The following is a 25,295-nucleotide window of genomic DNA, read 5'->3' on the forward strand; positions in this document are numbered from 1 at the left end:
ATAACAATAAACAACTGACGGTAAGGGAAACAACTGGGATGAGTAGAGTTGGTGAGGTGAGGAAGTGGCACGACCTTCAAGCACTGATTGATTTCAAAAAATGTAGTGTAGTTCAGTCATAGTCTTACAATTGGCTTATTTAAATTTGGCTGTTATAAGTTTTTGAAAAGGGGAATGGATTGCTTACTCTTAGAATTAATTTTCTAACAAACCTCTGGCAAAAAAAATCTAAGCTATACTAAGTAAGTATTAAGTTAGTGATTTAACTGTTTTCAAGCTTACTTTTGATTCTCAATTTGGACTATCTAAAGCAATGTTGTATTATTATTTATTTGATTGATTTTATTTTTTATAATCATAGGTGGGAGAATTTCATAGTTATAACTCTCAGGGCAATTTAAAATCATTTAATTCTATATAAAATCTTTATTATTATGTAATTGTATAATCAAAAACCAACTTGAACAATCCAAGTACAGGTATATGTAATAAAATTACATATCAAAACATAACAATTTTTTTTTTAGAAAAAAGATTAAAATTAAAATTACTCTCATATATAGAAAACATATCTTTAAATATAATGTCAATTAAGAATTAAAAATTAAAATTAACTTTAAAAATAAAATAATTAGAAGATTTATAACGTGTAACCTGGCTGTATAACCTGTGAATTGGCTGGCTTATACAGGTTATACAGCCAGGTTACACAGTATAAATCTTCTAATTATTTTATTTTTAAAATTAATTTTTATTTTTAATTCTTAATTGATGTCATATTTAAGTATATGCAATTATTTATTTATGTAATTAACTTCATGTTTTCTGTATGTGATAGTAATTTTAATTTTGATATTTTAATCTCTTAATTTTTTCTAAAAAAAAAAAATTGTTATATTTTGTTATGTAATTTTCTGTAATTTATATACAACTGTTGGTGCAGGATCCCACGAAAGTGCCATTGGGATAAAGAAAAGAAAAATGAGGTAAGTATAATTTCATTTACTTTGTAATTCAGTACTTGGGTTGTTAAAATTGGTTTTTAATAATATAATAAATACAGAATATTGGTACAGAGGAATATGGGTCTTATAAGTATTAACTTTAGAAAAATCATTATTTTATAATTATAAGTACAGGGTTTTAAAAAAGAATATTGGTATTTTAAAGCTATTTAATATCACTTAATTTTGACTTACAGTAATGATTCACAAATAAAATGAAAGAGTAACTCTTACAGTTTTTCCTTACAATTGTTCAATGTGAGCACCTATTCGCCTTGCGGCACACTTCTAGCTAATAAGAGAGTTCTTCTTATACTTTAACAAGCATGTCTGGAGTAATGGAAGTGACTGCTGCTTCAGTCCTTTGTCTCAAATCAGTTATATCATTAGGTAGTGGATACACATACACAAATACTTTATAAAATTCCTAAGCAAAAAGCACATGAGGTCAGATAAGGTGACCTTGGAGGCCACTCAAATAAGCTCTGTAATTTGGTCTGTATCGGATCGATCCTGGGATTGGGGAAAACTTCATTCAAACAATCCCTACTGAGTTATGCCAGTGAAAAGACACGCTATATTGCCAAATGAAATTCTTTGGTCCATCATACAGTTAAGAAAAGAAGCATGTACACACTATATCTACATAAGCAAATCTGTTATGTTTGCTACAGCAAAAAATAAAAACTGTAAACTTGCCTTGTTGAAGTGTAACTACAAATTCACATTTAGCAAACTGCAAAACACAGAATGTTTTCTGTTCTGGATTTTCTATATTTGCTAATGGCACTGTCAAGCAGAAAAGTAGAGGGAATCAGTATCCCGCAGTCATGCACACAACTAAAACTGTCTTTTTTGCTCTTTGATTGTAGTCTTAAGTGAACGTTCATGCAAGAGGTAGGTATACACCACATCCAAGAGGTGTTATAGCAAATTAAAACTGTGACTTTTTTGTTTACCCGGTGTATTTTTATTATGTTCTAATGCCTTTTAATGGAGTATAATGTACTAATGGGTGATTTGTTTTCAAAAGTTTTGAGGTAAGTAAAAAAAGTAAAAACACATTTATTGTATATAAAACATATTTAAAAGATATGAAAATTTGACCTGCAGGGGTCTGTGAGAGCATCAACAAAATTAACAACTCAAAAATAAAAAATAATAAAATAATATTAATAAGAAAAATAAGTAATTTTATTCTTCAAATAAGATTAAACTTCAATTTATCATGTTCTCAGTTTGTAAAAATACTTTTAGTTTTGTCACAAGAATTTCCCGCCACAGAATTTACAAATGAATGTTTGAGCCATTACTTGGGTATAGTTAAATAGCCCACTTTTTGTCAAGCTTTTTCCAAGGATACCTCTTCATCCCTCAGCAGGTTTGTCCACTCCTATACACAAGGATGACTGTGATTTATTTGTGAGGTTTCCTACCAGCTATTTTTTGTTAGCAGCAGAAACACCCCACTTCCTACAGTGGTTTACTATTTTGGAGGTTTCTTTGTATTTTGTTGTCATATGCCAGTATTTCAAATGTTCTCTTTGTAGTGTGGTTGGTTTAGACTTCATTAATGGTTCTTTTGAAAGTTCAAAACTTGAAACTTGTAATTTAAAGTTTATTTTTTTTTAACAGTATGCATCCCTGGATAAAATCAGGTTCACTGAAGCAGCCAAACAGTGAAGAGAGCTATTCACATAGTGTTTCAAATTCACCAATACAGTTTAAAATTTAAAAGTTTTTGGATAATTACTTGGAATTTGGTTTCACAGTGTTAAATAAAGGCGGGGAGAGAATCTGCAGTGTGTTATTTGCAGTAAAGTTTTATCAAATGAGTTCATGAAATCTTAAAAACTGCAGCAGCATTTACAAACTAAACATTGTGACTATGCAAATAGAACATCTGATTATTTTCAAAGTAGGCTTGTACAAGTAAACGAGTTTAAGAAATTGACAAAGAGTTTTGCATCAAGTTCAAACAACAAAATGGTCGTTCTAGCTTCCTATGATGTTGCTGCTCATTTGGCAGCTAAAAAATGGATAGCTACATACGATAGTAGAAGAGCTATTCTTCATGTAGTGAAGAGATTAACAACTAGCATGTGCTGATAAATGTACAAAGATAGTATCTTCAACATTGTTATCAAATAACACAATAAAAAGGCGATAAAATGGCAGAAAATGTAAGGACTACATTAGTTGAATAAGTGTGATCAAGTGAATATTTTGCATTGCAACTGGATAAAAGTGCTTACATTTCAAACAATGTGAGTCTATTATGCTTTATGAAGTATGAATGTAATAATTACATTTATGAAGACATGTTAATTTGCAATGCAGCACCATTACACTACACACTACCAGTGAGGCTGTGATTGTTGTTGTTAATCATTTTACCAAAGATAATGGAATTAACTGGGATAAATGTGTTGAGATATGCACAGATGCCACAAGGACTATGATAGGAAAGTTTAAGGGACTTCCACCCTGACCTCATAGGAGAAGAGACCCCAAACGCCTTGTGATAATTTCAGTCACCACACCACCGCCTCCATTGTTAGTCCTGATGGGCTTTACTTGAGCTTCTAGACCCTGAATATTTGATTACATATTTCAGTCATCAGTATGGCACCAATTCAAATTCCTCGAAAGACATTTCCATTGGTGTTAAAACCCATCAACTAACATTTTTAAAAGGTATTTTTCTAATTCACCTAAACTGAATAAAAAAAAAAAATTAGAAATTGAACTATAGTAAAGTATTTATCTCATACCTTCAAAAATTGTTCGTAACATCGCAATTTTGACCTACCATACCAAGGCAACCAAAATTACTTAAAATCAACCTATGAACATACCAAACAATCACTGGGCACAATTGCTGAATGCGCCTACTCTGGTGGAAAAGCATCCAAATGTGTCCCTGGCCACCCAGGCTACTGTTCTACTAAGCCCCTCTGCAGTACTATCAAGAGTTAAAAACCTTAAAAATCTTTCAACATTTCATGACTCATCTCTAATTTTTGAGTAAGCTTGCAAATCAAGACTTGAACCAGTACCCTCAAGCTTCCTGACCACCTCTACATGCCTAAACTCATATTTTGAGCAGCTGTACAGTACTTGATATTCATCATCTGACAGCATTGAGGATACTGACCCAAGTCAGTCAAGCCAAATCGAGCCAGCCTGCCCTGAAATGTGCCATCTCCCGAAAGAAACTGTTACATGCCAGTTTGGAGTTTTATGAGGCAACTCATAACGTCCTTATGTCTGAAAAGAGACCTTGCATATACTGCACAACTGCTATCTCATGCCACTTGTCTCTTGCCAAATACCAAAACCTTCCTCCTCTATTTCCTGAATCTGCAGTGCAATCAGTTCATCCAACTTCTTCGCAGTGTAACATAACTGATGTTCCATTAGAAGGATGACAGTTGGTTTAACACCTGCTGTAACTAGAACTTCCTCATATGATATAGTCCTATAGGCCCCCGTCACAGTAAGTAAAGCTGAGCCCCCAACAGAATATCGCAGTAGTTTTTATACCTTAATCTGTTTGCCCGAATAGGTGCTGTGTTAAGCATAATCACCTCACATGCACCTTTACACAAAATTTTCATTGCTTTGAAATGTAGACCCCAGTCAGGGTAGGCCACTCTATGAATGCCGAAGAAGGCATCTCTTGCCTTCTTAGCAACACTAAGAAGGCAAGAGTTCTGAATCTGTTCAAAAGTTCTTGAATCTGAAATTCTCATCAAGAAGTACACCCAAATACCAATGCAACGAGACATAATGAATAGGATGGTTAGTGATGGACTCGCCACGTAGCAGCCAAACAGCCCTTCTACACCATCATGATGGTCTTCTCAGGGCTAAATACCATTTTATGTCGATGCTCCACACCTGTAGTAGTCTACAAGCTTGAGTTGCCTGAAATTGGACCTCGTTCTGCGAGTCCTTTGACCGGTAGAAGCCCATCATCAGCATAAACAGTGACACGACATCCACTGAGGAAACCTCAATTGCTTGAGAGAGTCAGACTCCATAATCCAAAGCAGAGGGCCCAGCACACTGCCTTGGGGACACCCCTTGGACTGCATCTTACTCACTTCAGTGCCACCATTACAGCTACATAATGGTTACAAAAGTTACATTATAGCACCCTAATCTTATCATGCATACATACACGCCATTGTAATTTATACAGGGCAGAGGGCCACCACAAGTTTTTAAATGCCTCAGATATATCCTAAAATATACCCAGGACATGCGTAGTGTCGGAGTTAGTAACAATGTCAGTCACTTTTAAAATTGCATCCTCAGTACCTTTCCTCAGTCGAAAAACATACTGGTTCTTCATCAAGAGATTTTACGTGGCCAACCTTCCACTAATCTGCAAATACAGCACCTCAAACACCTTATCAAGCACTGGCAGAAGCAGCAGAGGCCTATATGACAAACTATCAGTAGGATCCTTGTCACCACCTTTAAAAAGAAGCTTAATCACACCTCTTTTCCAACAAAGGGAAAACTAGCCAACAAAAGGCTTTCTACTCAGAACCTTCATTATTGCACGCCCAATGATCGAACTAGGAGTTCCACAGTGATTCTGTTGTATGCAGGAGCCTTGTACCTTGCAAAACTACTAACAACCTGCTACACCTAACCTCAGTAATCTCCAAAGATGCTATACCTGAACAAAAAGAAGCAACCTCATGCCTAATACACAGATGATAATGACACACCCTCCACACATCATCTGGCAGTAAATCATTCAACAAAATACACAATATTTCTGTCTTGTCAGTCAGTACACCTTACCAGGTCTAGAGAAGAAGACAAAAGGATGTCTTGCTTTTGTTTATGCCCCAAAATCCTATAAACAACACCCTGGGATCCTTATTACCCTGATCCTGCACGAAACGACACCAAGAATCTTTTTGCTGTATGAAAATACTAGGTTCTCAAATTCCTATACTCAGAAGCGAGTTCTACTCGTTCAGGGTTACCCTTATGTTAAGAAGCTCGCCTTAAGCTCACAGATCGCTTAAGATCAGAAAACTTTCTCATCCACCATGGAGCAATTTTCTCCCAACCAGAACTTCATGGGATAAAGTATTCTGTAGCATCCATATAAGCAAGAGAAAGCCTCTCTGTCAATTCCTCCAAATCCATAACTTCCAAACTCCAACCCAAGACATGAAGTCTGGTTGATAATATATTGATAAATTTTTGCCAGTCTGCCCTCCTGTAAAGGAAACGCCCCTACTGAATGGGAACATTACACCAGTACACCTCACTGTGGACATTCATGAAATGAAACACAATGAAATGGTGATCGCTGGAACAGTCATCAACTACTGTCCATCGACAAATAGTCCCAGTCCCAGATTATTCCTTCTAACCATCACATCTATATTTGTGCCTGCAAATAACCTTCTTTCATCCACCATTCTTGCAAATGTTGACAACTCACCCAAAACATTATAGACCTTGAGATCGTGTTGTACAATGAAACTCTCCACAAACTCCTCTTTCTCATCTGTCAAAGTACTGACACCCAACAGGGTCCCTATATTGAAAATACAAACTTGCAACATAAAAGTTGTAAGTCCCTAATTACCAGCTTCACAACAACATTTTGAAAATCAGAGAGCTACCAAACAAAGATACAAACCTGATGTCTCCTGCACACAACAGTGGACATACTAGCAGGACCACACAGAAACACCTGCCAGCCACTGAAACCTGGCAGATCATCCGCCACAACATAAGGATGCTGCAAAAGAACCAAATCCAGATTCCTTCAATATACAAACTCATCTAATTTAATTTGCACAATATAAGCACCCTCAGCATTCAACTGCCTGAAATTAACCATTCAATGAATTGAAGTACATTTTGATAGCTCCCAAATAAGAACCATAATCCTTACTGTCCACAGAGTGCTTATGCTCTTTGCGTAGCCACTTACAATTGACACAAATCGATCCCTCATTCTTGGCACAATCCTCTCGCTTGTGCCCTTCCTCTTCACAATGAGCACACAGCGACAGAAACAGAACTTCGCCCTTTGTCCATGACAGCAATTAAAATATTTCTGGACATCTATATATTCCTTCATCCTATAAGTCAAGAAATCCATAAACAACCTGCCTGCAGAAACAAACTTCTGTAGAAGGCCAGATCCCACCTACAACACTGCATGGTAATGCTCTACCTCACGTTTATCCTGAAAGCTGCCTTGTCCAAACTGGTATTTTGCTTCCTGACCAAAGTCATGAACCCTAAATTACAGTCTTCAGGGGTTGTCTACAATAGTGTTCTTCATTCAGGATAAGATTGAAGCAACAATAAAAGTTAAACTTAATTGTCATGCTTAGTTGCTACATGAAAATTTGATTTGTTTCTCCTCTCTGACTTGCAATAAATGATGATCAGCCTTCATCCAGTATCATTGAAAATATAAAAGAACATCTTGAGTCATTATCATTGAAATTAAGGGAATATTTTCCTTCCTCCAGTGGAAATAATAACGGTGGAAAACTTGTCCATGGTGACAGAAAATAGCCTTCCTGTCAAAAGTAGAATAGGAGCTGTTCTGGTTGCATGCACGACTGATGTACTAGATGTTTCCTGGACTGCATTACAACACTTATTACCCATTTACATCAACATACTTCTGCGAGTGTACGTTTTCTGCTGTAGTCTTCTTGAAAATCAAGTTTAGAAGTAAACTTAATGTGGAGCCAAATTGACAGCTTCCAAGTATCTACAATTGGACTACCAGACTTCAGAAAACTGCAGCTGCAAAAGAACATCAACTGTGCCACTGGATAACCTTATGGTAAATCTGAAAAACATTTTTTCACAGTGACGTCATATAAAATTATGTTCATTTTTATACTATGTCCCCAGATACATTTAAAACCTGAAATTGAAATGCAGTTTTGCTATCACTTCTTGAGATGTTCAGTTGTTGCATTGTTCAAGTATTTAATGAGGGTACATTAAATTGACCAGTGTTAATTTGGAAACAAATTAGGGAGTCAGTCAGAACAAAGTATGAGCTATAAGGGTTCCATGACAATGAAAAGGTTGGGAACAGCTGATGTATTGCAGTTCCTTCTGGGATGAAGTCGTTTCTTGTTTTGTTGAGAAAACTGGTCCCTGCCCACTGTTATGCTCCTGATTGTAGGCTTTTTGATTGTTGTAACTTTTTTGATTGTTTCTTTTTGTAATTGCTGAAGCTGTTTTTATTTCATTTAGGTATTTTTATCAGTAAGATTTATAAAACGTGTGTGTGCAAGTTCAAAATATGAATTATTTATCAACAATGAAGGCAATACAAGATTAGCTTAGGTAGTTCTTGTTACTTAAATTCATACTAATCCTTTGTGTGTGTGTGTGTATGTGCATGCATGTGTGTTTGCGCGTGCGGACACTTGTAACAATAAACACATTCTTCAAAGATAAGTTACTAATTTATATGATTGTTTCATTTGTCTTTTACTTTTTTTTTTTATATTAATTGCATGAAAATATTAAATTTAAAATAAATTGTATTATTCAGCATTTAATTGATGCATTACAAAGTATTGAAAGTATTGGTTTTTTTTTTGTTTATTGCTAAACAGTTTTTTTTCATTCATTTTTTGTGGTTTTTGTTTTGTTTCTGTTTATAATTATTTCTACAAATTTTCTTATGCCTCGTGATAATGATTACATCTTTCCTATATTTAGTATCATGGCTTGGCTGATGGATTGTAAGCTGCCATCTTGTTCTAGCTCTCCACCACATCTCTTTCATAAGTCTCTATTTCTATATCCCCATTTTTAATATTCTATTTAACTCTAGCCTATTTCTTCTGGGTCTTCTACTTTGTTCTTCCTATTCAACTCCCAATTCAATATTTTCTTGTGTTTTTTCTACTTTCTTTCTATAACGTACCCAAACCATCTTACCCAAAATTTCCCATAACACTCTTCTTTGTCCAAACTCCATCATACATCTTATAATCCTTCATTGCCTGTTTATCATAATGATTGTTTTACAATTAAAAACACATGTACACTACACTTGCACACTTGTACATTAAATACATTTGTACATAGCTGTATTTAGGTAAATGGTTTTTGAGCATTTTTTCTTGATCTTATTGTAATTGATAACTTTCAATTTTAATTGCTGAGAAGAACATGTTTTCTTTTTGTTTTCAAAATCAAAAGGAATTAAAATTTACTTTGTATGTAGAGTATATAATATGAGATTTATACAAAATTGTAAAAAAGAGAAAAGTTAAGTGTGGGTTTATGATTTTTTGTCATACACAATAATAGTTATATTTGTTGTATTATATTAAGAAAACCTTAGTGGTTATAGTAATGTTAATGCTTTTTTGAAGCAGGTACCTCTTGCAGGGTCTTTTCTTTTCTTCTTGAGACCTCTTGCAGGGTCTTTTCTTTTCTTCTTGGAGACTGAACATTTTTTAATTATTTACTCACATCATTTAAACATGTCTGAGTAATACTGTGGAAAGAAGTAGAACTTTTAAAATAAGAAAAAACTTTTAACATCTTTTCTGTGCGAGGTGGATTGTTCCTGTTTACAATACTTCTCGTCAACTGTGGATTGTTGAAGGAATGACTTTATGTTTTAGCATTCAGAAAGTTCTAATTTTCATTACAGTGTGCACTTCATTTGTAGTTTTTACTTAATTTTTTCTACAAATTATAATTTTAGAGAAGGAAGTTTGTATTTCTTAAGTGGTTTTCTTCATTATTTATTTATTAAAAATTATATATACATTTGCTATAATATATAATAATATTTATATTGCGTCAGTTAGTTTTAAAAAGCAGAGTTGCCCCCATTTTTTGAATTATATACATTTTTATTTTTGTGTTTATATTTGTTCTAGTGTGATTTTTAGTAAAAATCGTCTCTACTTTTTATTTTGTATGTGTTATTAATATTTTCTTATCACAGGCAGCTAGTAATCTGTTTTTGTAAATGTTAGTTTTTTAAGATCTGCTGGCATAGAGACACCTTTTGTTTCAATCTATCAAAAATACTTTACTGTTATGAAATTTGTAGTACCTATTTTCCTTCTGCTCCATGTTTGTACAAAAACCAAATAATTTAATTTTTTTTTATAAAAACAGATAGAACAGATGCTATTGTTGAAGTACCTACAACAGAAGAAGGGTATGCTTTTCAGTTGGTTAGTTGCTATAACTAGTGGAAACATCTGCAATGAGTGATGTCTAGAGCCAATTTACCATGTATAAGTACAGGGTGTTCAACTTAAAAGAGGGCCAATTATTCTGTAGTTTATTCTAAATGCATTTATTTTTTTTGTTAAAGTGTTTATATTTGTGTGAGATTGGTAAAATAATATGGAAGATGTTGGTACAAATAGAGCTGGAGTGAGGAGGACTGTTAATTGCCTGCAAATTTGGGTATTGTCAGTATATTTTGAGCATTGGCTTTTGAACAAGGTTGTGTAATCATGTGATGTTTGTTAAAATGTGGTTAACTGTTGAAGAACGTAATGGAAACTTATTTAGAGGTGAAATCTCATGTTGTTTGTTGGTAAAAGTTCAGGGAGAAATTTTAAAAGGAAGCACCAGTGAAAAGTGTTATTCAGAAGTTAGTTAAAATATTTTGTGAAACAGGTTTCGGTGTTAAGCCAGAAACGTGTCTGAGAGGCAGATCAGGCTTTACATTGCAGGTCAACAGGAAATTAAAGCAATAGTTACAAGATTTCCTCATAACTCCTTGTGGAGGCTAAGCCGGGTAAAGAATATTTCACTATGTTCAGCCCACACTACAGTGAAGAGAATGCAGAAATGTTATCTGTATTGAATTCAGGTTTTCCACGAGCTAACTAATACTGATTAAGCTAAAAGAGTTTGCTACTGTCAGCTGTTCAAGAATTTCATTAGAGGCAATATAGGCATTATAAAGAAAGTGTTTTGTACAGATGAAACGTGCTTTCACCTTGGTGGGTATTTTAATGGTCAGAACAATTGTACTTGGGATATTGAAAACCTGCACATTTTCTTTGAATCTCCCTTACATCCACAAAATAGGTGTATTGTGAGCAGCTTCAAGGTGATGAATAATAGGACCCTTGTTTTTTTTTTTAAACTGTGAATGCTGCTGTCTACCAAGAAATAAGCCAACAGTTCATAGTGTTACTGCAAGAGGATGAGCATGACTGCTGGTTGCAACTGGACAGCGCCACTTGCCATACAGCTTACTCTACTATGGAGATTGTACAGGATTTTTTCAGTGAAAGAATCATTTTTAAAGGATTTTGGCCACCAAATCCCTGATCTGACTAATCCAGACTTCTTTCTTAGGGGTTACTTAAAAGAAATTGTTTTTTGAAGCAGTCCACATACCTGCAGGAATTAAAGACAAAATTACCATTGCCATCCAGGAAATAGACAAGATGCAGCTAACAAGAGTAGCCAGGTACGTGGTCTAACATGTTGACAAGTACATACAAGTGGACGGACATTTCAACACCTTCTGTAAATTATTATGTAAGTGTTTGCCAATAAATTATTATTTATAGACCAAACTTAATGACGGGGCCTCTTCTAAGTTGAACAACTTGTACATTGGCGCAGATGAATAATGAAACTTTATTTTCTAACTTTCCTCTGATATTGACTAATTTTTATTTTTATTTTTAAATTGGTTTTGTGTGACCATTTCACTTGTTAACTTGTTATTCTAAGGGATTGAGTTTTAAACCATTTTTTGTGGCTTAATATTGCTTCCTCTTGTTTCGAATTCTGTTACTAAAAAAATAACTATCATGTATTCATATCACCATACTTTATTGATTTTTCTATTGGATTTCTGCATTTTTTAATGTAATTTTAATAAAACCTTCAATTTTTATTTTTGGGAATTTCTAACCTATGTTTGACCATAAAAAAATGGCAAATCATTCCTTCATCTTAAAAAAGAAACAAAATTATAAAAATTTTAAAACTGTTGTACCATTGTTAGTTACTAATGTGAAAAAAGTTATTAACATAGGTGTGTCCTGTAAATCAAAATGTTAAAAATGTATATTGTAATTTATTTTTATAACTGGAATTGAAATTTCCATTAATGATTTTATATCAATGATTGTTGAATGTATAAAGAAAAGTGATAATTAATGGTTTTACTTTCGAAACAGGGTGATACACTTCCACCGCTTGTAACTCAACATAATAGCATAGGACCACCTCCTGTAATTAATTCAGTTATGACCACTAGTGACTGGGCAATGAAACCAGCAGAAAGAGCGAAATATGAACAACTATTTGATTCGCTTCAGCCTTCAAATGGATTAATTCCTGGGAACAAAGTAAGTTATTTAATATTTTATATTGTATTGAATTATTACATTTAAGTTAAACATTATTATAATACAGACTCACTTCTGTTACTTTATCCTATACATTACACTTTATGTATTTTTATGAAACTTGTCTCTTTAATTATTATTATTATAATATTAACATATTACAGTATTATTGTTTTGTACCGATTTGATATTTTTGTTAATTTTTTTTTTAGAATTGATGTTTTATTATTTTATGAAAAGATTGATGTAAATTTAAATAAATGCTTAATTTAAAATTTATGAAGCTTTCTTTATCATGTAATTAGAATTTTACTCTGTAGACAACATTTTAAAGAATGTAAAATAAAGATTAGAATTTATAGAAAGCGTTACTTTATTTGAAGTGCCTTAATAAAATGCTAGTCTTGTTTTCATTTCTAAATATTTATTATGTGTACATACATTCCTGTCTAATGCCATCTTTTGGGGCTCCCTCAAGAAATAACATTATGTTTGGTGCCCATAAATATGAATTGTGTAGATTGATATTTAGAAATTTTTTATATTAACTTAATCATGTATATCTACATTTATGAATATGCAATCTGCTAAAAAGAATAGTCACACTTATGTGAAAAAACAACAAAAAATGTATATAAACTGTTTCTGTTTTAACTGAACACAATACTTTGGTTTATGAGAAATGATCTTGTTATGCTTCTGTTGCTATTTTTTATGAATTACCAAACCATTTGAAAAAATCTTTACACAAATTTATTTAAAAGACAATTAGAAGATACTCTTTTACTTAAACAATATTACTTTGTCTATGAATTTTTAGATAATATTAATTAAAATATAATTAAAAAAAAACCCTGATTTTCTGCATCCTGTTCAATGAGTTTTATAAATATGTACTCAGACTTAATCTTCAATAGCTCCATCTGAATTGTGAATTACTTTGTTACTATGTATGTTTAATGTACCTTAACATTATTTCATGTGCTTGTGTTTAAATAATTAATATGGACGTAATCATATCTATTTTTTACCTTATGTTTATAATTTATCTTATAAAGACATGATCTGTATAATTTATTATTTTATACTAATATAAGGTTTATTTATCAGCATCATATTACCCATCACTTTTTCTATCGTTTTATTAAAAAATCTCTGTCAGGAATCAGTTATTGTGTGTGGTATACAGTCTGTGTACGTATGTTGTTCACTTTGTGTTTTGATCCAATTGTTTTCTGTTTTAATTATATATCTATACAAGGTGCAGTTCAAAAGTAAGGACTGATTGATGACAAAATGTAAACAGTTGAAAAATTGAATTTTTATAAATACTTGGACATTTACTTTATTTTTCTACATAATCACAATTTTGTTTTAAACACTTTTGATAACATGAAACAAGCTTCTTCAAACCCATTGCATAAAATCTCACCATCTGGCTGGGATTGTAGTACTTTTCTCTGAGATTTTCAACTCTTTATTTTCCTCAAATTTTAGAGACGCATGCCAATTTTAGAGATGATAGTCATTGCTAATCGTAAAGCAATGATTTTCTTTCAATTTTGCGTTCACATGTTCAATGAGATCATCAGTTCGGATGCTAGGCCTGCCACCTCACTGTTTGTCATGAACATTAAACGGCTTTCCTGAAACTGAAACTCACATGATACCATTGCCTCATTTTTTCTTCTTTCATTGCAGTAGCCCCATATGTTTCACTCAACTGGTGAATTTCAGCAACATTATGTTCTCTTACGATTAGAAATCTAATCACTAATCAAACTTCACAACTGGCAGAATTTGTTATTACCGCACTCATTTCAACACACTGTCTAACAAAGGCAAACAACAATGAACTAATTGCAATATGGTGGTTACATACCCAACAGACCACTTAAAGCTGCTGGACATGCATGAACCAATCAGTGTTGCCAGTTGCCATTTATCACATCGGTGTTTATTTTTGAACCACGCCTTATGTATATATGTTTTTGTCTTTTCTCATAGATAACTATCTAGTATAAATGAGAGTATGTTTTAAAAGTGTATATTTATATATCTTGCCTTTTTTATATTTATGAATAAATTTTTTGTTACATTGATTGTTTGTTCATAGTTGTGTTACTTTTTTATTTTATGCATTATTTATGAATTTTTTATTTTATGAATTATTGTTTAAATTTATTGTTCTAACATTTTCATTTATAAAATGGAATATGCTTTTGAACAAAATTATCATATTTTTTCGACAGAAATTTGTCCACAGCACAATTTTATTTCATAAATTCAGATTGTCATCACAATTTTTATCATTTATGCACCATGTTCAACATTCATACACTTATCAAATTGCTTAGCGTTTATTTTTTGTAACATGTTCTTGTGTTTCAGTGTTCCAAAAATTCTAAAATGACATCATAATCAAATAAAATAGAACTAAATGCCAAAAACAAATTATCTCTTTATATAAACAGTCACTAGATCGGTATTAATATTGCCTGTACTTGACAGTCTTCTGTATTTCTTGTTATGCACTTCAACATTTGCACACTTTAAAATTGTTAATTTAATCCATTGATAACAAATTGCAGTATTGATCAATAATGTAAATTCAAATACATGATTATACCAAGTATGCTCATTTTTTGTAAAATATAAATATAAAAGATTTTAAATTACCAAGTCAAATGTATAAAAATAGAGTCAACTTTTTTTATGTATCAGGTTTTGAGTTTTCACATTGTTTATAAAATAATTAAAGTTTTATTATTTAAACATTTGTTATTTAGTATTTTCTTTTGAAAATTTGGAATATAAAAAATGTAATTGAACTGTTATATGTACAGAACCAGTCATTTATTTTTACTGATGATAAACTGTCAATGAATTTATTACATCTGATTCCTGTAAAGTAAAATTTGCCAAACTCCAGAAAGTGGCTAATAGAAATTCTTTAAGAGAAGCAGTTAATATATTAAATGATATTTAATGCATTATAAATTTAATGTATTATCAATTAAGCAAAAATGATATTATTTTTTAAATTATTTTTAATTTTATTATAATTTTTTATTTTGAGTGAAAAAGTAGGCTGGTTTATAAAAATTGAATAACAATGGTAGATTATATGATAATTGTTTTATTATTAATAATAATGTGAATTTTTATTATATTATTTATGTTCATTCTTTTTGTGGAGTTTATACTCGAAACATTTCATGTTGTGTGGTTAATTTATTATTGTTTAATTTTTTAAATTTATCTATTTCTCCGAAGCATTCACTGAATTTTATATCAAGTCTACTATGTTATATAAAACCTGATATTATATAATTATTTATTAGTATTTTTTTTTTTTTAAATATTACATGATGCTACTGTATTCATTATACATGCAGTACTTATATATTCTTGATGTATTCATGGGTGATAAATTTTTTAATTAATCATTTTTTAAATTAGTTTTGTTTACAGTTTTTTTTAATTATGTTTAAAATTTACTGGTTGAATACTAGTATGTACTTCTTTTTTTTTAACTGTTATGTTTTGCTCTGAATGTTATACTCTTTAATTAAATGTATTACCAAAGTTTTCTGTCTGATAGCAAATATGTCAAAGAAGAAAGTAAAACACAGTTTTCCACCAATAGTACAGAATTCAGTAATGCCTCTTAACTTATTCTTTTCCATTTTAAGGAGCTTTTGAGGGTTTCCCTCATCGTCAGTTAATAAAAACTTATGAAATCTCCATTATACTCAAAAAATTAAAATTGTAGCATATTATAGAAATATGTAATCAAAATATTAAAACTAAATATTTCATGTAGCTAGCCACACACAGTAGTACTGTACTCCACACACAGTATCAGTACAATACTATTTGTGTGGCTGGCCACATGAAATGTTTTATTTTAATTTTTTGACTACAAATTTTTATAACATACGACAGGGGTGGCCAACAAGTCAATCGCGAGGCCAATTTTGGTTGATCGCTTGCAATGTCTGGGGTGGAATTCCATGTACCATGGACTTGGAAGCAATTGTGGAAGACAAAACTTTCTAGCAATAGTTTAATGCATTCTGGGAATTTGCCAAGATCATAAATTCCTAGAATTTTGATAGCTTGACACTGTGATCTCCGCCCACACAGCACAATACATTTTGACTTATGTGTTACACTTGTCACCGGACGCAATGCGTGAACGTAAGGTACAACTCGACTCATCGAAGAACACAGACAGTTACCTTGAATATTTGGTTGTTTCATATGGTAGCTTCTTTTCTTTTGTATTAACAATATTATTATTAATCAATATTATCTATCCTCGGTGACCACATTGAGTTTCAATTTTTCTTCTGTTTAAAACCTTTTCTTTGTTTTAAATTAAATTGCTTTTCTTGCCTATCTATTTACTTGATAAGTGAGCATTCTCGGCAACAGGACTCTAAACTGTGGTCATTACAGAGAAAATATCCCTTATTTTCTCTCAGTGAAACTGACTTCTTAAGTTACAAATATATTAGGATATTAGGAATAACAATAATTCTATTTAAATTAAGAAGTAAACCGTAATAAATATATTGTAACTTTAACATACTTCTAAATTTGAATATATCGATATTAGATTTTAATATACTTGTATTGCTGTCCCCTATCGTAATATGCAGTATTGTTATTATTTCTCTCAATGTAACGGAGATAATTGCTGCAGTTCATGAGTTTTTGAATTTTCTATGAAAATATTTAATTCAATATTTATTTTTTAAGTTGTCATATTTCTTTGTATTCTAGTATTCCCATGGACATGAGTAAACCGAAAAAATCGAAAACTTATCACTTCATTGAAGAATGGGACCTCGATTACTGTTTTACAATTGTGAATGATAAATGTTGTTGTTTAATATGCCTTATCTTGGTAGCCATTGCTAAAAAGGGTAATCTGGAGAGACATTTTTTAGCTTTACATAACAAGTATCAAACAGATTATCCACCAAATTCTGAACTGAGAAAACATAAAGTTAGGGATCTTAAAACTCAACAAAGCGTTTTTAAAAAGCCAAGGTTAAGTCACAGCAGTAACTACTGCTGTGTAGTAAGCTATCATTATCATTCAAAGTAAGCTATCTCTTAGCAAACAAATGTAAGCCATTTTCCGACATGAATTTGTAAAGGAAATTTTTTTGGAAATGTCAGATTCACTTTTTAACGATTTTAAGAACAAGAGTAAAATTGTTGCTGCAATTCAAGATCCACAATTGTCTCGAAACACAGTGATGCGACAAATTGAAAGGATGAGTGGGAATGTTAAAGAGCAGTTATATAATGATATTAATAGATGTTCTTGTTTTTCCCTTCAATGTGATGAATCGACAGATATAAGTGATATAGCACAATTAATTGTTTTCATTCGTATGGTTTTTAAGGATTTTACATATTAGACATATTCAAAGCCTTTAAAAACTTGCTCAATGATTTGAAAGTACCACTTTTTATATTACTTGCAATAACAATGGATGGTGCAGCTGCAATGATAGGTTGCAGAAATGGATTTATAGCCGTATGTCAAAATGAAGATGAATTCCCAGTCTTTTTGAGCTATCACTGCATAATTCACCAGCAAGTGTTAGCTAGCAAGAGATTAAACACAAAAGAGGTAATGGACATAGTATTTAAAATTGTTAATTCAATTCGAGGAAGTTCCCTCAAACGGCGTCTCTTCCAACTGCAGCTCGATGAAGGCTAACCTGAATTATTACTACATACCGATGTCAGATGACTAAGCAGAGGTAAATTTCTGCAGCAATTTTCGTGATTTATTGTCTGAAATTATAGATTTTCTTCATGAACATGATGGAAACTGTAAAAATTTAAATGATGAAACTTGGCTTAGTGACTTAGTATTTCTTACCGATTTTACTTCAATATTAAGTCATTTAAATTTAGAATTACAAAGTAGAAATAAAACTGTAATTGGTATGATCAGCTGTATAGACGTATATAAAACAAAATTTATTTTGCTAATAGAAGATCTGCAAGAAAATAATCTGAATCATTTTCCAAATATGGTAGATAATCTACAAAAACATAAAAATATTAATTATAAGATCGACAAATATGTTGCGTAAATCCGAAAAAGTAACTGAAGATTTTGAGATAAGGGTCCAGGATTTTGAAAAAAATAAAGAAATTGTTGAATTTATATCTTTTCCTTTTAAAAAAGATTTAAGTGTGAAACACATTAGCAAAAAAATTTCAGACATATTTCATATGGATCAAAGAGCATTAGAAAATGAAATTATAATTTTACAAACTGACTTAATCTTACAAGCCAGAAAATTTGAAGAAGATTTTTGGAAATATGTCAACCGAGAAAAATATCCCAGTATCACCAAATGTAGCGAATATATCTATTCTTGTTTCGGATCTACATACCTATGCGAATCAGCATTTTCATACTTGAAGCTAATGAAGACTAAACACCGTTCTGACTGATTCCCATACTGAAGACTCATTATTATTATTATTATTATTATCTTTGCCAGGATATACACCTAATTATGATTCCTTGGTTAGAGATATGCAAACTCAGTCTTCCCATTAATGTTAAGGCAAAAAACCAAATTCTAAATCTGTCTTTATCTGTAGCTACTTTGAATTAATAAATATTGTTAATAATTATCCACATTCTTTTAATTCCTCTGGATGTGAGTTTTTTGGCCCTTTAAATAATCATTGTTGTTGTTTTTTTACGTTGATAGCTGTATATCTGTATTTTAGTACAAGGTGTACTCAGCGAGCTATTGATAGATTAGCAAGAAGTAAGTTATATTATTCTTTCATTATAAATTTTCCTGGCCCAAAACAACGTGAAAGTGAAATATTGAAATCAAATTATCAGCCATACTGTGCATTTTTATAACAACTTTTTCATATTTACGAACAAATAGTACAACAACTTATACATTACAGTTGATAAAAAAATTAAATTCCATTTTAAGTTAGTAAAAATCTATCTTGAAAAAGTGTTGGAAAATCAAATTTTGTAGGTACCGCGTGTACGGAATGCTGGTATCAAAAGTTGGGTCTGGAAATTTATTTTCTTCATGAGCCTATATCTCGAAAACTTAATAAGTGATTTAAAAAATAATATATTTCACTTATCTATCCATACCTCGCTGGAATGCACCTTATACTGAAACACAATCTATAAACATAGTATGCATTTCACACTCCTTCTTCCCCCTTAGACTACGCCTATGACAACAAGTCGATCGCGACACAGTTTTAAGATAAAAAGTCTATCTTATATACAGAAAAGTTGGCCACCCCTGATATACAACAATTTAATATTTTTGAGTTTAATGTATGATTTTAAAAGTTTTTATTAATTAATGAAAAGGGAAACCCTCGAAAGCGCTCTTAAAATGGAAAAAAAATACGCATAAGGTAAAAGACATTATTGAATTCTGTAGTGTTGGTGGAAAATGGTGTTTTACTTTTGTATTGTATCTTATATCTGGTCCAATATTTACCATTCATTTTCTTGATGAATCAAGAAACTCTTGTATCAGAGTAGTGCCACAAAGTACCTTGTATTTCAAAGTGAATGTCTGGGTTTTAAAGTTATGTAATATTTATTAACATTTATAAATTATACATGAAATGAGAGAGCAATTCACAGTTATTACTATAAATGTTCAATGTGAGCACCATTCATCACACAGCACAGATCCAGCTGATAGGAGAGTTCATTCCATACTTTAATCAGTGAGTCTGGAGTAATTAATGGCGACTGCTGCTTCAGTCCTGTGTCTGAAGTTGGGTAGGTCAGCTGGTAATGGTGATACCTTGATCCTTTATAAACCCCCAAAGAAAAAAAATTGCATGTGGTCAGATTGGGTGAATGTGGAGGCCACGGCAAACAAGCCCTTTCATCTGGTCCCCAGTAACCAATCCAGTGGTCGGAGAGAATTTCATTCAACCAATCACACAGCTTTTTGCCAGTGAGGAGGTGCACCATCTTGTTGCCAAACACAGTTTACAGCCCATAAACTTGTTAGGATACAGCACAAAAAACATTCAGTTTTGGAGAGTCTCATTTAAACTGCATTATTTTGTGAGGATTTTCTGATCCCCTTACGCACATTATGCGTGTTTACTTTTTGATTAACATGAAATGCCGATTCGTCACTGAATACGACATGATAAAGAAGGTCTTGATCGTCACAGTGCATCATTTCATTTATGAAGCTAGCATGCAAACTATAATCTACAGGCTTTAGAGCTTGTAACAGCTGTAAAACGATATGGACGCAGTTGTAAGCATTTCCATAAAACCCTTCACACAGATGTCACTGGAATTGCTAATTTGCGGCTAGCCTTCTCAATGGATTTCTGAGGATTATGCACAAAAGACTCATCAACTAGCATTTTCTAGCGGAAGGTTTAGGAAACAATTTATGAGCTTGCACACAGCTAAAACTGTTTGAGTTACTCTTTCATTTCATGTGTAATTTATCAATGTATGTGAAATTTGAGAAATATTACATAGCTTTAAAACCCCGATATTCATTTTGAAAGACAGCACATAATTAATTTAAATGTTTAATTCCAAATTAATATTTAAAAATTATAAATAAATGAAATAACAGTAAAGTACATGTATAAACAAATTAGTAAACTTTTCATGTTGTTAACATTTACATTTTTTTTGTTGCTATTATTTAATATTATGAGTTGATAATGGTCACAGCAGATATTCCAGTTAAAAAAAATTGATATGCTTGAAACACTTATACTTCAATTAAAACATTTTAAGGTTGGTGCTCTTGTGCATATACTCTTAAAGTAAACTAGATGGTTAAATAAGTGTATTTTATGATGTTACTAATAATAAATATTTTAGTTTATTCTTTCTTATACAGTTTTTGTTTATTTTATTGTTTTTCGTGATTATCATTTACAGATATAAGCAAACATTGCTGCTTAAAATATTGTCATTAGTTTCTAAAAATCTTATTATTTATTCTGAATTTTCTTGTACTCGTATCTCTACTCCCTATTTTTTTTTGTACTTAATTTACTGTTATTTCTCATGTGTCCCTTATATTCCATCATGATTTAAATTTTAGAATGTTTAACACATAACTTATTGTACATTGAGTATTTATTTGTCTGTGATGATGTGGAATGCATCTACCTAAGTAATTTCTTTGCAATTTTTACTAGCAGTATTTATTTATATGATTGTTTTTTGTTCAGATTTTTGGTATTTTCATTATATAATTAGATACATTGTGCCAACTATGCTTGAGTCATTTTTACTTTCCCGTCTTTATAGCAGCTAAATGAATCTATAGCTATATAGAAGGGAAAGTATGTTTATTGGCCAAAATTGGACATATCCGGTTTTCACCGAATTGTAATGAATTGATCCCGAAGGACCACACAAAACAGAAAAATGGCATCAAAATTTCAGTGACAAAATGTGCATACGTACGGTATATGTTTGTGTGTTTGTATGTTGGCATGTAGTAGTGTTAGATGGTTTTTCACTCAGAATTGTTTTGGACGAAACTGATTGATGTGAAATTTGGACAGTAAGTAGGGACTAGCTCAAGGAACAAATGTTATGTAGTGTCGATGTGTGTTTTTACCCTGGTGCTGGATGCCACCCCTTCTCAGGGGTGGAGATTATTACATTCAAAATAACCATAGAAATCAATGGAGGAATAAATTCTAAGCAAAAAATGTTTTATAAAAAAGTTTTGTAGAATCAATACTTTTTGATTTACTTTTAATTGAAAATGTTTTTTCATCCAACTATTGAATGATTTTTCACGAATAACTCAAAAACCTTATGTTTTATCAAAAAAATTATTATTAGCAAAAATGGAGCTTATAAAATAATAAAGAGATTGGTTTTTTTATATTTCTATAGATTCAATATAAACCGAGTTATGCCTTGTTGAAGGTAACTTTTTGTTCACTGAAAACTAAAGTCGACCTTTCAACGTTAAATAACAGAAAAATGAAAATTTTTTGAGGAAAACTTAAGGATATTTTTCAGAGTTCTTGAAAAGACCATTAAAATTAGCTTTGGTAAAAGTCATTAGCATGAAATAAAATAAAATGGTTCTTGCTTTTTTGTAGAAAAAAATCAGCAATGAAACAAATGACTTTTCTGCAAGAATTGGAATTGAACATAATCCTTTTACAATTTACTTTATTTAAGTGCTAATAATAATATGTTCTAGATGTTTGTCCGGTTTGGAATGCCTAGATTTGAAAAAAAGGTTGATTCAAATTTGAAAAACTTTTTGAACTTTCTTAAAAAATTTTATTTTTTTCACAATAATTCAAAAACTAAAGAAAATATGAATATGTAGAAAATGCTAGAGTACAAAAATGTTTTTTTACTGAAATTTTTTTTTTTTATTTCTGTAGAATAAAAATTGATTGAGATATCACCGTTAGAAGTTTGCATTTGAATGCAAACCACCTTCCCCAAGCCCTTTAAACTCAAAAATGAAAGACTCAAGGTATCTGAACTTTACTTGCCTTGTAGCCCTTGAAATTCCTTACAAATTGGTTTTTTGAGTAATTGGATAAGTTAAAAATTAAAGAAGTTATCATTGAAAAACCAGTGGTTGGAATAAATTATAAATTACATTAACAATTGTAAAAAGTTTATAATTTATTATAAATGCACCATTAAAACATTTTAAGTTGTTGAAAACTACGTTTTTTTTGTCATTAGGGTGGATTCTAAGAGTTGCAATTTTGTAACACATCGTAAATTATGTTTCAAAATATGGAATAATATTTATTCTACACATTTAAATGATATGAGTTACAAAACACAATCCTTTTTATAAAGGGTGGTTATTAAGGGTAAATGTTGCAATAAATCATAAATTATATTATAAACAGTAAAGGAATTTTAATTCAGTATAAATGCTCCGTTAAAACATTTCAAACTGTTGAAAATAATTTTTTTTTAAATTTCATCAAAGGGGTGGAACATAGTAAAACATCATAAATTATATTCCACAACATAAAAGAATGTTTATTCTACATATTTAAACATGATTACAATCTATGAAATGTTAAAATTTATGGTTTTTGAATTTTTTTAACAAGAGGTAGTTTTCTCTCCCAAAAAACAACAAAAAAGCACATATCTGAAACATAACTTTTGAAGCTGAGGGTTAGATAGGCTTAATTACAAATTTTCATGAAAATCGATGTTGTCCGAAAGAATTCTGAGGTAATACTCTATTTTTACCGTCAAACACTGGACTATATATCTCCAGAACTACTTGACCAATTTTGCCAAATTTGGCCAGATTTATGAGGCATTGATGCTACTAAATTTTCAATTCCAAATTTCAGTGGGTGGGATAAAGGGAAAACAAAATCATCTCCGTATTTTGCATAATTAGGGTTATATTTTTAAAAATATTTTTATGAATATTTATAAACAACTTTTGTAAAAAAAAAAATTGTTGAATTTCATTCCCATCCCTTAAAAATGATCTTAATTTTGAATAGTTGTAGAAGCCAGTACAAGGGATGATTTTCATTGCAGTTTTTTTTTTTATAATTGACAACCTTTGTAAAAAAAATTTATTAAATTTCACCCCCACCCCTAAAAGAAGTCAGTACAAGAGGTGATTTTCATTGAATTTTTTTTTGTGAATAATTATTAAAAAAAAACATCTTTTGTGTAAAATGTTTTTTCTAAGTTGCATACCCACTCCAAAAATAATAACTTTTAAATATTGTAGAAGGCAGTACAGTGGGTCTTTTTTGTTGCAGTTTTTTCTGTTAGCATCTCTTTGGATACACAAATTTGTTCCAAAGTAGAGTCTTAACCCTGCCTCCCCCTCCTTACAATACCCCACATCCTACTTAGCGGCCGGACTACTGCTCTAGTCATCTGCTATGTTGTGACGTCACAAGTGAGCAGCAGTAGAATTAAATAAATGAATAATACTTAAAGTGGCTATTGCTACTACTGCCACTTCCGTGCAAATGAGATATGGTATGTGTGCGTGCTTTAGTTAGAATCATTGAATTAAATAAACAAAAAATATTTTATTTAAATAAAATGATAAATATTTTAAATTAAGTTGTGTGTGTAAGCTGTGCATCAGAAAAAAGCCGCATGACAGGAAAAACCTACAACTGTGTTGTCAGCTTCCTTTTTTTTTGTATGTGTTTTATCTTTGTTCTGTTGGTTTTTATACCGTAATGAATTACGAAACTTTTTTCAGTAAGATTTGGTACATTTATCGAATACTGGCACCACCACTTGTTCCCTCCAAATTGATGGCTTTTTTGAACGATTTTCTTTGTTTATTAATTTACAGGCTGCTGCATTATTTCAACTTAAAAAATCACGAAAAACTTACTGACTGCTACGTGGCAACTTCCAGTGGCAAGTGTCCTGTACTGCTTAGAGTATTTTCTGGAACAGGTACTCATTCACTATCATGTGATACCACATGCATTCGGTGAAGTAAGATTACATGTTGGGCCTGGCAAATCCCCTGTGCCTTTTATTCCAGCATCAATGTTTTTGTGACTCCCCATAAATGTTCAATGGTTTGAGTATGAGCATTGTATGAGGATCAACAAATGGTACTTGATGATTCACAGTATAATGGTGAAAACCTTTCATTTCCCATGCATCGGTTTGATAAATAAACCAAACCAGGTATCCGAATACAATATGCTTGCATCATTAACATTGTCTTTGATATAACATATCAGAATTTGAATCGATCTGTCAGCAACTTTCACAATAAAACATTCAGTGTTTTTCAACAAATGCTGCTGAAAACCCATTGTTCTCTTTTGGGCGCATCTCATCTCTCAAAAGAGAGGTGTGACTGTGTCTCATTGATTTCAA

At 31.5% G+C, this 25,295-nt stretch overlaps 1 protein-coding gene across 3 annotated transcripts in view; it reads left to right on the forward strand.

The window, feature by feature from the left end:
• Positions 1–25,295, forward strand: part of Eps-15 (Epidermal growth factor receptor pathway substrate 15) — a 190,279-nt gene that overhangs the window by 51,713 nt on the left and 113,271 nt on the right. For all 3 annotated transcript variants that reach the window (XM_075360152.1, XM_075360150.1, XM_075360151.1), the window contains exon 5: positions 12,209–12,379. In XM_075360152.1, the coding sequence (XP_075216267.1) occupies positions 12,209–12,379 (171 nt within the window). The remainder of the gene's footprint in view (positions 1–12,208; positions 12,380–25,295) is intronic.

This window comes from Lycorma delicatula, chromosome 3, assembly GCF_047948215.1.
Source record: "Lycorma delicatula isolate Av1 chromosome 3, ASM4794821v1, whole genome shotgun sequence".
Classification (NCBI taxonomy): Eukaryota; Metazoa; Arthropoda; class Insecta; order Hemiptera; family Fulgoridae; genus Lycorma; species Lycorma delicatula.